A 15,211-nucleotide genomic window follows, 5' to 3' on the forward strand; every position below is an offset into this window, starting at 1 on the left:
TTAATGCCCCTTAAGCAATAGCCCACACTGAATTATTGTAATCTTACTGAAGCACAGAATACCATATACCCAGGAACACCAGGGCACTACTTATTTTCTCTGGTTAGGCTAGCCAATCAGTGACTCAATTGAAATCATTCTGCATATGCTATGCACAAGCATGCATGTCAGAAAAGTTGCTGCAAATTTGAAAGCATCATTTTATTTCAGATGAATTTTGCTCTTAACAATAATGAACAATGTCCCATATAAAAACTGTTACTGGAAAAAGTAATGTTCTGTATTGCCTTTTCCAATTAGGCTTTCCCTATAGTAAAATAATAAAAATAAATAGAACTGAGTCATTTTGGTCAATCCTGTCAGCATTCTCATTAATTAAGAAATGCACACTATATTGGCCTATTACAAGACGCCGGAGATACAGTGAGAGGTGTAACGCTAAATCACGGTACTGAGATCCTGAGGCTGGCTGGAGGACCACTTGAAGTGTATTAATGCTCTTTTATGTTCCCATGCCCAGGAACTTCTCTAGCTTTATCAGTAAATAGCTTAATTTAAATAATCAGAGCCAAATCACAAGGCAGGCCACATTTTGGATGTTTTTATTTTCCTAAAGACAAAAAAAATAGAGAAGGCTGGATTTCTGATACTAATATTAATATCTCATGTTCTGATCATTTTATGTTTTCTCTGAATTTTTTGCCTGCTCAAAGTTATGTAAGGCAGGGTAGAGGAAAATTTGATCCAGACAGCCTATTACTAAAGAACAAAGGTCTTTTAGATCAGCGGTGTTCGCTATTTTTTTTTTTTTTTTTTTTAAGTGGGGGCCCCACTTTGAATCCAATGGGGCTGAAACGGAGTTGGAGAGGCCCTTCCACAGTGACGTGGCGTGCCAGGGGGGGGGGCGGGCCAAATCTCCCGGGCACTGTGCTGTGGGGGGCGCTGAACAACCAACAGAGAAGCAGATTCAGGAAGCAAGCAGGAAGTGCAGCGGGTGAGCGAGAGACTGTCCCTCCTGCTCCCCACTGCTGTGGCTTCTTCTATTACATCCATTCATTACAATTAGTTCAGGATGCCGCAGCACGTATCTTATCAGGTACTGTACTTCCATCAGAAATCACATCACTCCAGTTCTACAGGCGTTTCATTGGTTACCAATAAAATTTAGAATACAATATAAAATTCTTACCATTATTCAGTCCCTCATCTATAACTCCTCTTCTACTTGGCTCTGCTCTTTACTCCGCATTTACAAACCCACCTGACATCTGAGATCCCTGAGAAAAAACCGTTTGGACATCCCTTCACCTCGACTAGCAAGATTAGACATTACAAGGAAAAGGGCTTTTTCAGTAGCAGGTCCCTCCCTCTGGAATGCATTACCTGACTCACTGCGATTACTGTCTAACCCAATACACTTCAAGAAATCTTTTAAAACATATTTGTTTCAGATTAGATCAACCAAGGGGCTACCGGTGCCATTGGTCGGCCCCTGAGACATAGTAAGGTCAAAGGCTATCAGCGCCATTTTGAATACCGGCAGCCGACGGCGTGAGTGCAGGAGATGGCTCCTGGACCCCCCGCTGGACCACCAGGGAGTTTTGGTAAGTCTTGGGGGGGGTCAGGAGGGTGGGGGGTTTGTTTAAATTCACTCCTTTAGACGGCCGAATAATTCGGTGAAGATTCGTTGTATTCGTGGGGAATCGCAATACGTTTCGCTTCCCCACGAATACAACGAATATGGCCCTATACGTTGCGGATTACCAATACTTTGGAAATGAATACACACCCCTATTATATACATTTGGAAAATCACCCCCTTCCCTCAAATTCCCCTCTCCCATACATACTTAGTGGCTATAAGATGGCACCTGTGTTTTGATTTTGATATGTTTGATTTAATCAGATTTTGATAATTTATTAACCTTTATTTTACTATTATGAGATTTATGTAATTTTTTTAGTCATTCTTATTTCTATGATTTTTTTATATTGATGTAAACCGTTTTGACTAAACTTTGCTTGTAAAAGCGGTACAGAAACACTTTTAAATAAATAAATTACAGTGTCTGCACAGCAAAAACATTCAAAATCACATGAGATCAGCAAGAGGAAGTGCTGCCGCTAGCAGTGGAAGTACTCGCAGTGCAGGTATTGTAATAGAGAAGCCCCATGGCTGTGGGAAGAGGAGAGGTAGGATCACAGTGGGGGGGGGGGGGTTCTTTTGTCTATAACCAAAGTGAGAGTGGAGTCAAGACCAAGGCTGAAAAGTGGAGGCAGTTGCTAGGGAAGAGGAACTAGATACTGGGAGAGGGGGGTAGGAGAAACAAGGGGAAGATGTTGGGAGAGGGGGCAGATGCTGAGGGGGAGAGGAGGAGGCAGAATCTGTGGAGGGGGGAGAGTCAGGAGGTAGATACTGGGAAGGAGGGTAGATACTGGAGGCATGGGGATGGAGGAAAACGAATTCAGGAAGTGATTTGGGAACTGGGAGAACAGAAGAGCACAAACAGACTGGGAGGAAAGTGGGGACTTGGGGATCAGGACCAAGGGGACTAGAAGACTGGGTAGAGGTATGAATAGGGTTGCCAGGAGAAATGCATTGGGAGAAGAACTGAGGTTATCTAGAATGTTGCTCCTTCTATTTGGTTTTCTGTAGAAATGCTGTGCACCCAGATTCAATCCAGTTAATGGTGTCTTCATTGCAGTGAAAATATATACACAACCCTCTTTTTCTGCATGGAGGTGGGTAGGAAACAATATGATGTATTTATAGTTAGACTTCTGAGTTGCATTTGTTAATCTCCTCAAACCTTTGCTTCCTTCTGCAACTCAGCAGAAAGAATACAAAGCAATTTTTAGCAAAGCTGTAGAAAAGTTGAACTTGCTGACTGGCCAGTGCAAGAAATTTCACCTGCTCTCTAAATGTAAAGATCATGGAATTATTGGTCTTGGAGGAGCACCCAAAACTGTTTTAAGATAGCTCTCCACAAATCTTTCAATGTCTATGCCCTCCGAGCCTTCAGATCTTCCCACAATTCTGATGTTCTTTCTTTCTGATGTGTTTTCCAGATGTTTTAGAGATTTGAGTCTCCATTTGTTTTATTACATGTTTGATTCCTCTGCTCCAGATTTCCGATCTTATCTCCTAATATGATGACTCTTTTTTCAACTTCGCCCAGCCTCTTATCTACTTTAAAAATCAAGCTTCATTAATGTAATATCAATATGTAAGCCCATCAATGTTACATTCTTGACACTCCTTTATTGCTTTGTAGGGTAATCATTTCCCCTGAGGCAGGCATAATATCCCAAAATGGTAACAGCATCCGGTACATGGTTTGGCATTGATTTCAGCACATTAGATTTGTGGTTGGAAGTGAAGAAAATACATAAGTGGTTATTTTATTTTACTAAGGCTAAGGAACTTTTTGTAGGCTTGAATAATAAAAAAAAAATAATTTGTTAATATAGGTAAAATTAAGATTGTGAATGGCATAAGAGGATGGTAGACTGTATTTTTTTTTGCTAAGAATAATTCTGTCTAAAGCCCACTGAAAACATAAGACAGGAGATTGAATAGCGCATACACTGGCCGGTGCCATCTCTATTTTCCCTTCCTTTTTTTTCAATGATTTTAAAATAAGTACAAATTTACTTAGAATGCACTCCTATATTTTGGTTTTGGTGTTTGTTGTGCCTTTTGATTTTGCAGTTGATAACTGTGCTCAACAGGGGCTCAGAACTTCCTGCTGCAGGTTCCTCCTATGCTTCTGTTCCTCGGAAGACGTTTCCACTGAAATGTCATCTTATCCTCTGCAATAATGTACACCAAGCTGACACTACATAATCACTACAATGGCCGCCTTACAAAATGATCCGAACTTTACTTTATTTATTTTATTTAAAGTCTTTTATATACCGAAGTATAGCAATCTGCCTTCTCTCCGGTTTACAGTATAACAACTTGATACAGACAACGAACAATATAAACGGGTATCATGTTAACTAGACGTAACGGAAACATCGTAGAAAATTTTGAGGTTAAACATGTCTAACTATGTATAAATATTATCTAATCTGTGCTAGATAAGTGATTTCTTTAGCCCACTGTTGCAACTCTGGGTTAGCAACCGAGAAGTGATCACCACTGTAACAATGTTTAACTGATCATTGACTATTTTAAAATATACAGAAAATGAAGAATTTCTTTTACATTCACCATTGTTAGCTAAATTACCCCATGTGTTAACACAAACAAACAAATTCCAGAGACAAAACTGAACAAACTTTACTTACATATTCAGGTTTTAATTTCTTGTCACCTCCTCTGACGGCCACTTTTTCTAGTTTGTCTATGATAGGCAAGATCATTTCCTCATCCTTAAGGCGAAGCTCCTCATGTATAATCTCAATGTCTCGAACAGGATCTACACTTCCCTCAACGTGAGTGATATCATCATCCTCAAATGATCCTAGAAACAAAATACATGCAGACCGTGTATTAATAAAATTTGTTCCTGTGGTCTGGGCGGACAGGTGGAGGAACTGCTGCTGCTGCCGCTAGGAAATAGGAAGAATGCAGGAAGGAGGGATGGGAAGAGCATAAAATGGCAAAGCAGAGAAAGAAAAATAAGCAAAATAAATAAATAACCAAACCAAAAAATAAATAAATAAAGAGCATACAAAATTACTATAAAAATGCTTTTTCCTGTGGTTCCTAAAACATTTGCCTGGCACTTAATTTTCAATAATTTTTCTCTATATGCAAAATGAAAATTATGTCTCTACATCTGTTCACTTGTAACTCCAGAATGGCTAGGTCTATCTACTCTAAAAAAAAAACAAAAAAAAAAACCACCAAAATGACAATGCCTCCTGAAGAAAATTATAAGCATGTCATTTTTGACTTGACCCTTTTGGGGATTTCAATTTTATCTTAAAAGTAAAGTTACCTCAAACAAACTGTTATTGCAAAGTTCTTTGAAAATAATAAACTAACACTGCAACTACAATAAGAATAATCCAGGAAAAGAACAGATTCTTCAACTCTATAGATATATAGATCTACATACACATGCACACACAAAATGATTCACTGTAAATCCATGGCTGGCTGGGTTCCTGGCTGATCTGATTGGGTGGGGTATGATGGGTATGGCTTCTCTTTTTTTTTTTTTTTTTTTGTAAATTTGTTTTTTTCAAGTCACAGAAGAAAAACAATGAACAAACGATCATAATAGCTGTGCCAAAAGTAACAAGAAACAATACAATAAGCACCAAATCCAATTAGAATTCCTCTGCGACTCTTCAGTTTACTTCTTTCATCACCCTTCTCCAGAAGAGCAAGACATGATTCCACCCCCCACCCCCCCTACAATTACCCACACACAGTCACACAAAACTCACACTCTCATTCATTCCGTTTGATTCTTAACACAATCATGGTTAGCTGTTTGACAAGTCTTGCATAAGCCTTAAAAGAGTCAAACAATTTTTTTCCCACAGACAAAAATACCCATGCATCATTATTATCTGTTTGGGATGTTGCAAATCCTTTTTCCACAGTATTTCCATCTGTGCCATGTGTTTCATCATATCTTTCCAGACCCTCAACATGTGGCAAAACATCAAATTCCAGTGCAACAAAACATGCTTTTTTGCTAACATAATGGCCAAAATGATTAATTTTTTGGCCCCCTGGAGGAAGTTGCAAACTGCTATCCATTAAGTGTAAATAAAATAGAGACCCTGACCAGGAGATCTCACAGTCTAAGACCCTATCCAATAGACCACATATTTCTCTCCAGTAATTTTGTTGTTTAACACAGCCCATAAACATGTGGCAGAGAGTTCCTGTCTGGACAATACATTTATTACACAAATCCGACTCCCAGCAATGCATACTTCTACCCAAGGATCTAGTAATATAGATCCTATGTAAGAGCTTAAATTGACTCTCTCTCAGATTAGCCAGGAGAAATTGTTTATATAACCATGAAAATGCCAGTTTCAGATCCTCCTTTTCGACTGTTACACCCAGCTCTTCACTCCACTGCCGTGCCAAATGATGTGAGTGAGTATCTGGCAGTTTAGATTTTAAATGATCAGCCCAGATCACAATTTTATTAAATTTAGGAATGGTTTCCAGGAAAGTTTCCTCCTCATCCAAGAGAGACAATAAGCCCAGATCCTCCTTAGCCAGTTGGAAAAAATACTGCCTGCCTTGCAGGTACACAAAGAATTGCTTATGCGGTATCCCCCAAGTCTCTTGTAATTGCTGAAAAGAATAAATCAGCATCAATCCACTGTGACATAGAATGGAAGCCTTTGTTAGCCTAGTCCCTGAACACCTTACAGTCTCTCCCCAGGCAAAAAGTCAAAATTACCTTCTAAAGTTATGAATGGGGAGACAGAAAAATTGCGACCAGTACTGTTCCACCACCAAAACCATACTCTGCTCAAGGCTTTCAATCAAAAAGGTGGATGGAATATAGAAGCCAATTTAGACCGTGGCATATGAAGTAAATTAATAGGATGATACGGTGTGGACCAATCCTTCATCAGCACTTCAACATCAACTTTGACATAGGAGATACAGGAGACAGGAAATGTTATAATCCCGCAGGTCAAGTATGGCTAAGCCACCTTTGCGATTTTCCAGCCTAAGGGCCGGATTTTAAAAAGGTTACGCGCGCCGGGCCTATTGTAAAAAGGCCCGGTGACGCTCGTAAAGCCCTGGGACGCGTGTAAGACCCAGGGCTTTACAAAAGGGGCGGTCCGGGAGCGGGGCGTGGGCAGAGGCCTCTGACAGAGCGGCCATTGCCGCTGTGTCGGAGGATCGCGTGCCAGCAGCCTGCCGGCGCACACAACATGCGCCTGCCCAGAGGTAGGTGTTATGGTTATGAGGCGTTGGAGTGGATTCTTGGGTACTGCGGTGATGGCCACTCCCACGGGGAGGAGCCCTGTGAGGAACCGCAGTACTAGGCTAGACTCTATACACGCAGACACAGAGAAGTTGTATTTATTGTACAGCTTGATGGCACTACCCGGGAAGCGGGCAGCAGTGAAGGTAACCCAGTAGAAGTAGTCCAGGGGTCCTCAGCAGAGGAGACCAGTCTCACACAGGTGATAGGCAGCGCGGCGTAGCAGGGAGAGGACCCGGATGTAGACACAGAGCGCTGAAGCTGAAGGTGAGACAGACTGGAAGGGTTAGTACTCACTGAAGCAGAAAGCTGTATTGTTGAAGGTCCTGGCAGGCAGAAGTTGTTCAGTGGCAGGCACCAGATTAGGGAGAGCAGGCCCTCGAGGAGCGAGTACCTGGTATCCCAAGATAGGTACCTGAAATAGAGCAGAAGGGCCCCCGAAGAGCGGGTACCCAGGTTAGTGAAGAAATACCCCGAAGGGCAGAGACAGCTTCCTGCAGCAGCTGGGAAGCGGCAGAGCAGCTTAGACCGGAGGCAATCCAATCCTTGCTAACTCAGTTTGCTAGCAAATGAAGGGCAGGCTAAATACCAGGATGTGATGACGTCACTCGGAGGGGACGCCCCCAAGGTTCCCGCCATGACGTGGATATAGACGTGGGTGGCGTGCGCGCACCCTAAGAGTCCCTCAAAAAAATCATGGCGAACACCGTCACCGATCCGGGGACACCGAAGAGAGCGGCATGAAGATGCAGCAGCAGCCATCTTCCCAAGGCTTGAGGAGAGAAAAGGAAGAAAGGTGAGGCACAGAGGTCGAAGCCGGGTAGCGCGTGCACATATAAGCCACACGCTTCTTTTAAAATCTACCCCTAAGCGTATCAAATTTGATGCGCACGCATTTGCCCCCCTACCCCCAAAAGGCCAGCAAATCTTTATTTTTAATCTAGAGTGATATCATCTGTAAACAATATAGAAATTTAGGAAGTATAACCATTTTTACCAAGCCACACCGCCCCATGATCGACAAAGGCAGATCTTTTAATCTCTTCAGCTGCAGCTTGGATTTCTTTAGGATGGGGTAAAGTTATAATCATAAATCTCTTTATCCTTTTGTGCCAAATTAATCCCCAGGTATTTCAGACTATCCTTTGCCCAAGCCAGAGGAAACTCCCCCTCCCATCTATCAGGCAAAGAACAATCCAAGGGAAATGCATGGGATTTATCATAATTAATTTTGAGAACAGCGAATGCCCCAAAGGCATTAAAGATATTCAAAATATGGCCCAGACAAGTCCCAGGGTTACCTACACACAGCATCATGTCATCTACAAACAATCCTAGTTTCACCCTTTTTTTATACATATACCATGAAAAGTTTCCAACTCACATAATGTTACAGCCTGGAGCTCTAAAGACAGGACAAAGGGTAATGGTGATATTGGACAGCCCTGCCTAGTTCCCCTACCCAGTGTAAAAGAGTGAGACAAAATTCCATTTACCAGCATTTGAACCTATGGCTGATGATATAGTAACCGAATCCACTGAATGAATGGGGTACCTAGGCCCCATTCATTCAGTGCCCAAGGCCTCAGGCAGCCACTTCTCAAGGCCAAATTTCTTTAACATCCACATTAGATATGGCCATTCCAGACAATCAAAAGCTTTGGCTGCATCTAAGCTTATCATCATTTCCTCTTGCCCAATATCACCAGGATTGCCTTTAATATAGAAACATAGAAATGACGGCAGAAGACGACCAAATGACCCATCCAGTCTGCCCAGCAAGCTTCACACATTTTTTTTCTCTCATACTTATCTGTTTCTCTTAGCTCTTGGTTCTATTTCCCTTCCACCCCCACCACTAATGTAGAGAGCAGTGATGGAGCAGCATCCAAGTGAAATATCTAGCTTGATTAGTTAGAGGTAGTAGGGGTAGTAACCGCCGCAATAAGCAAGCTACACCCATGCTTATTTGTTTTACCCAGACTATGTTATTCAGCCCTTATTGGTTGTTTTTCTTCTCCCCTGCCGTTGAAGCAGAGAGCTATGCTGGATATGCGTGAAGTATCAGTTTTTCTTCTCCCCTGCCGTTGAAGCAGAGAGCTATGCTGGATATGCGTGAAGTATCAGTTTTTCTTCTCTCCTGCCGTTGAAGCAGAGAGCTATGCTGGATATGCGTGAAGTATCAGTTTTTCTTCTCTCCTGCCGTTGAAGCAGAGAGCCATGCTGGATATGCATTGAAAGTGAAGTATCAGGCACATTTGGTTTGGGGTAGTAACCGCCGTAACAAGCCAGCTACTCCCCGCTTTGTGATTGCGAATCCTTTTTTCTTCTCCCCTGCCGTTGAAGCTATGCTGGATATGCGTGAAGCATCAGTTTTTCTTTTCCCCTGCTGTAGAAGCAGAGAGCTATGCTGGAAATGCGTGATGTATCAGTCTTTCTCCCATGCCGTTGAAGCAAAGAGCCATGCTGGATATGCATGGAAAGTGAAGTATCAGGCACATTTGGTTTGGGGTAGTAACCGCCGTAACAAGCCAGCTACTCCCCGCTTTGTGAGTGCGAACCCTTTTTTCTTCTCCCCTGCCGTTGAAGCAGAGAGCTATGCTGTATATGCATTGAAAGTGAAGTATCAGGCATATTTGGTTTGGGGTAGTAACCGCCGTAACAAGCCAGCTACTCCCCTCTTTGTAAGTGCAAATCCTTTTTTCACATTTCCTCTTGCTGTTGAAGCTTAGAGCGATGTTGGAGTCACAGTAAGCATGTGTATGTTTATTGAATAAGGGTATTGTGTCCAGGCAGTAGCCATCATTCTGGCGAGTCACCCACTCTTCATTGGCGGCCTCTTGACTTTATGGATCCACAGTGTTTATCCCACGCCCCTTTGAAGTCCTTCACAGTTCTGGTCTTCACCACTTCCTCCGGAAGGGCATTCCAGGCATCCACCACCCTCTCCGTGAACAAATGCTTCCTGACATTGGTTCTGAATCTTCCTCCCTGGAGCCTCAAATCGTGACCCCTGGTTCTGCTGATTTTTTTCCTATGGAAAAGGTTTGTCGTTGTCGTTGTCTTTGGATCATTAAAACCTTTCAAGGACAACCCTGGGGTTGTCTGCAATGTTGAAATCCCCTCCCACGATGACAGCATATTCTTCCCCACTGCAATTTTTGAGACAGAGTAAAGAAGACGTGGGAATACTTATTAGGCACGTAGACACTGACCAATTATACTTTCATGCCTTCAAATACTCCGTGCACTATCACAAATTTCCCCTTGGGGTCAGGGATCATACTCTCTTTAACAAATTTCACCTTCTTACTGATCAGTATCACCACTCCTCTCCAATTAGTTGCATAAGAAGAGAAAAAACAATCTCCTACTCAATCTCTCCGCAATTTTTGATGTTCTAAATCATTTAAGTGGGTTTCTTGCAAAATGGGCAATAGTTGTGCTTTTTTGCTTCATTTCAGATAATACCTTCTTCCTCTTAATGGGAGAATGCAAGCCAGCTATGTTTAGAGAGCTGATATTGATAATAACTATACAAATAATGCCGCAAAACAAACTGTGACACAAAGAGTACAATTTGAAAAGGCGAGATCCTCCAGCCAAGACCTCAACCCCAAACCCACAGACTCTCATAAGTGCCTGCTACATGCCCACACAATAGGAGTTCAAAATCAGCCATAAACATACACACATACCATTTCCATTCACACAACGAAACTGCAAATCCCTAGAACTTTCAAACCCAAAGCCCTGTTCCACTCAAGACTCTGACATATTTTCTTCAACGGAAGTCTCCTTTCCAAGCTGTACATCAAGGAACAGGAATCATAACCTTGATGCTCCGGGGAACTGCAAGATAATTGTAAAAAAATACAATAAACCTGTGAAATGTAACCACCAAACACTTCTTTTCCCAGAGTACGTGGCCCAGCTCAAGATCCACAAACGATTAGATCTTGCCCAAAATAGAAATAGTGCTGGGGACCAAAAGAGATCAATATGAGTCAAGCATCACGAATGGGAAAAACAACCACCAACTAGAACCAAATTACTGTTGTAGACATCATTAGGAATTCATGTCAAATTTCTTCGAGAAATTTCTCAATGTCCACCTTGGTGTTAAACAAACCAGCGGCTCCTTGATGAAAGACTCACACCCAGGTGGGCTATTGCACAGCAAAACAAATTCCTTTATTGAAGAGCTGCATGCAGTATAGCGTGATTGCCCTATGTGTCGCCATGACATGTGCAAAGAAGTCCAGAAATAAAAGAATTTTGTGACCCTCATAAAGAAGCTCTTTCTTATTTTTGTAAGCCTCTAAGATTTTAACCCTGTCAATGAAGTTGAGAAATTTCACAATAGCTTGCCGAGGTTTATGATTAACCCTTGATTGTGGGCCTAGCCTGTGTGCGAGCTCCACAATGATCTGCCGCTCTGCTAGGCCCAAGGCCTCAGGCAGCCACTTCTCAAACCATAACAGCAGCGCTTCATTTTGGAGGTAAGCCCAATACCTGAACATTGTTCCTCCTGCTGCGATTTTCCAACTCACATAGTTTGTTTTCCAACTCTTGATTTATTTTATTTTTTGCAGCGACGCAATAGAGGCCTCGGTGCCATCTTGCCTTTCCTCTTGCAGGCTTACCCTGGCATCCATAGCCTTCAGTGTTGTGTGATTGTTTTCCAATTTATTGTGCAAATCATCCAGAGATGACTGCAACTTTTGCAGCTGATCATTCAGTGCCACCAATACTGCCTTAGTTAGCAGACATAGTGAGGTTTCTGAAATGCCATCCGGCGATGTATGCGCTTCCGCTGCCCTCTTGCCTTTCTGTAGAGCCAAATTTTCCACTGCCACTTTTCTCAGTCGCCCTACAATATCAAAAGGTGTAGGATCTCCAGAAAAGTCCATCTAAATGTCATGAACAAGCAGATGTTTCAGTTCATACTCAGTTCACAGGTTGATATGATTAATTAAAGAAGAATTCACAGAATTCCGAGTTGTCAAGACTGCCAACAACCGCTCAGCTCAGCATCATCACCGGAAGTCTCCATGGCTTCTCAGGGTCAAGTGGGAAGGGTGACAGGCCATCGGCAGCTCCAAAGAGCCAGATGAGGAGGGAAGGAAGGAAGCAGGCCATTGGCAGTTCCTCACAGATAGGGAGGGAAGTCTTCCAGTAGTCCCTAATTTTGTACATCAAGAGATTTTAACCACTTAAACAAAAATGTTTTTTTCCTAGATATATAATAAATACAGTACATAAAATTATCTAGAAACTATCACTGCTCACATTATTTATAGACAGAATAAATTTTAACCCTAAACTTCATTTATTTCTAGTCTGCATTTCCAATAGTCTCTATATACTGTAGGCACATATACACACACACATATATAGATAGATAGATAGATAGATAGATGTCAACATATACAATTGTATGTAAAAGTTTTGGCACCCCAGTCAAACTGCATATTTCAATGAATCTCTAAGTGAACAGAAGCTAACAACCTCTACATGATACAAAGTTAAACATGATATCTTTCTGCAATTTTTAATGCAAAATTACTATTTACTGATTTTTAACAGACTGAAAATAATTAAAAAGTGAATATGGCATGTGCAAAAGTCTGGACATCTTTTCAGTCAGTACTTTGGCAGAAATAACAGCTTCCAAACATTTCCTGTTGACAGCTAACAGTCTTTCTGTTCTTACTTTTGCGTTTTTTCTCCACTTTTCCTCACAGAAATGCTCTAACTCAGACACATTCTTAGGTCTCTTTGCATGCATTCCCCATATATTTTCAAAACTATTCACATCTGGGACTGTGAAAGCATTCCAAAACCTTCATCTTTCTTTCCTGTAAGTATTTCATGGTTGATTTTGAAGTAGTTTTTGTATCGTTGACTTGCTGAAATATGCAACCTCTCCTCAGTTTCAATTTCTTCAATGACTGTGGGGCATGAGTTTCTAGGTTATGTTCCAAAAGGTTTCAGACTCAAGGTTTTGTTTTGCATATTTAGACTATGACTTTTGTGATAGGATTGTTTCCTTCTGACAACTCTCACATGCAAAAACATTGTGTAAGCAATACTGTACTGTGGACAACTACTCTAATGTCAGCTAAACTTTTCAGCAGATCATTTGCAGTGATCTATTAGTTCTGTTTTTCAGATCTGATCAATTTCTGAGCAGTTTTATCAGAGATTTTTCATGGTCTTCCAGATATTGGATTGACTTCAGCAGTTTCATGAAACTTCCATTTCTTGACAAAGCTTCTGATAGTTGAAATTGCTAGCTGGATGCATTTAGATATTTTTATAGGTTTTCCCAGCTTTGTAAAAGTGAATTAGCTTCATTTTCAAATGCTCAGATAGCTGCTTTGAGAAGCCCATGGTTGTTGAAAGTAGTACAGAACAATAAAACAATCTGGGAAATTAGAAGAGTCAGAGTATTTGTTCAACTATGGAATTATTTTCACCTAACGGAAGGCCTGACAAGCCAATCAATTTTTTGGGCCTTAAGAACCTTTTTTTAAAAAGGACATAATAAATCAACTGAAAGGGTGCCCAAAGTTTTCTACATGCCATAGTCACTTTTTAAAATTTATTTTCAATCTGCTAAAATTAGCATTAAAAATTACAGAAAGCTGTCATGTTTAACTTTCTATCATGTAGAGGCTGTATCAGCTTCTGTTTACTCACAGATTCATTAAAACATATAATATAACCGGGGTGCCTAAACATTTTTCACACAACTGTATAATACACATACATTTTGTTTATATAAATATAGTTAAAAACTATTAACTAAAGGAAAGAGGTGAGGACAATGTTGAGGAAAATGACCTAGCTAAAATTTCAATGGTGGATTGGCCCAGTGGCTTATTCACCTTCTCTTCCCTTCAGTTAATAGTTTTATAAAATATAAATAGAGGTTAACAAATTTGAGGTGATCCTTGATCATGATCATAAACTCGCCTCTAATACCTATCTACCTAAAGGTGGAGTTTATTGAATTGTGATATCCCATTCAAGGTAAATCAAACACAATAAATTGGGATAAAAATGACAAAAACCAGCTTCAGGCATAAAACCTGAGATTTTATGGGGTTTTACTACAACCCAGATTTAATCTGTTAAAATCCTAATATCTAGCAGGTGACAATCCATGAACAGCTATTAAACCTCTTGCAGAAGCTCAGACAGCCACTTCAGTGTTGTGCATATATACTATATAAACATATATCCCTATAAATGTATACGTGCATATATATCACAAACAGGACATATCTGCGCTCCATCATGAAATTCACTAATTGACTCGATTAAATGTTGACTGGTAGCCCATCGAGGAGTATATTTAAGGATTCAATCTGATGGATAGTAGACAGTACATTTCCATTTATATTAGCCTATTTAACAGTCAGGAAGTATCAATATAAGAACTCAGCAATAAACAGGTTTTTTCTCCATTTCAGAAAAAATATTGTGGCATCAGCCGATTAACTTAGCCCCTCCTCTAAGTCCTCCCAATAGTATCACCATTCTTTTTTATGTATTTCACAGTACTAACAAAGAACCCTCTTTATGCACATACCTCAAGTACTACTATCAATCACCATTAGCAACAAATGCATCCTACCTCCCCATCATCATGAAGTAGAATCCTAACCCCATGCAACACATTTGGAAAAAAGATAATTTATGGCCTACAAATGTCCTTCTAGTGGTAGTTTTCTACTGGAAAGATCCAACAGGGAGAAAATGGTCTTCAGAGATTACTGGACCAGAGAATCCTTAGCACAATGCAAAAGAAACTTGTCAAACATCAACCATGTGTCATCAAGACACACATCAAATGTGTGTCTTGATAACACAACACACACATTTCTCCAAGCGTAGTCATAAAAATGTCTGCATTGCCCAATAAGTTTGGGAAGCCCACTTGACATCTTGTACAGCAGACTATACTTTTAATATTTTTATTATGATACATGAGCCTAATTTGAAATAATTAAACTCTAAAAAGTATAATCAGATTCAATAAATAAAATTCAGATTTAAAAAACTAAGAGACCAGTATATATTTTTCAAAAATGAGGAACAAAGTTCTAGGAAAGGAATATGGAAGTTCTGAATCACACCCATGGGATTTCCATGGGAAACAGGGTTTAAAGGGAAAAAAATATATGCCTGAAATCAACTGGCAGACCTCTTCCCTGCTTCAACCCACTTTATCTCTGTGGTTTTGACGGTGATTAGATAATGAACCACTCAGACACACA

At 40.7% G+C, this 15,211-nt stretch overlaps 1 protein-coding gene across 1 annotated transcript in view; it reads right to left on the reverse strand.

Annotated features, from left to right (window-relative positions):
• Window positions 1-15,211, reverse strand: part of OLA1 (Obg like ATPase 1) — a 342,037-nt gene that overhangs the window by 136,879 nt on the left and 189,947 nt on the right. Inside the window, exon 5 of the mRNA XM_029605806.1 lies at window positions 4,297-4,472. Within this exon, the coding sequence (XP_029461666.1) occupies window positions 4,297-4,472 (176 nt within the window). The remainder of the gene's footprint in view (window positions 1-4,296; window positions 4,473-15,211) is intronic.

This window comes from Rhinatrema bivittatum, chromosome 6 (genome assembly GCF_901001135.1).
Source record: "Rhinatrema bivittatum chromosome 6, aRhiBiv1.1, whole genome shotgun sequence".
Taxonomy (NCBI): Eukaryota; Metazoa; Chordata; class Amphibia; order Gymnophiona; family Rhinatrematidae; genus Rhinatrema; species Rhinatrema bivittatum.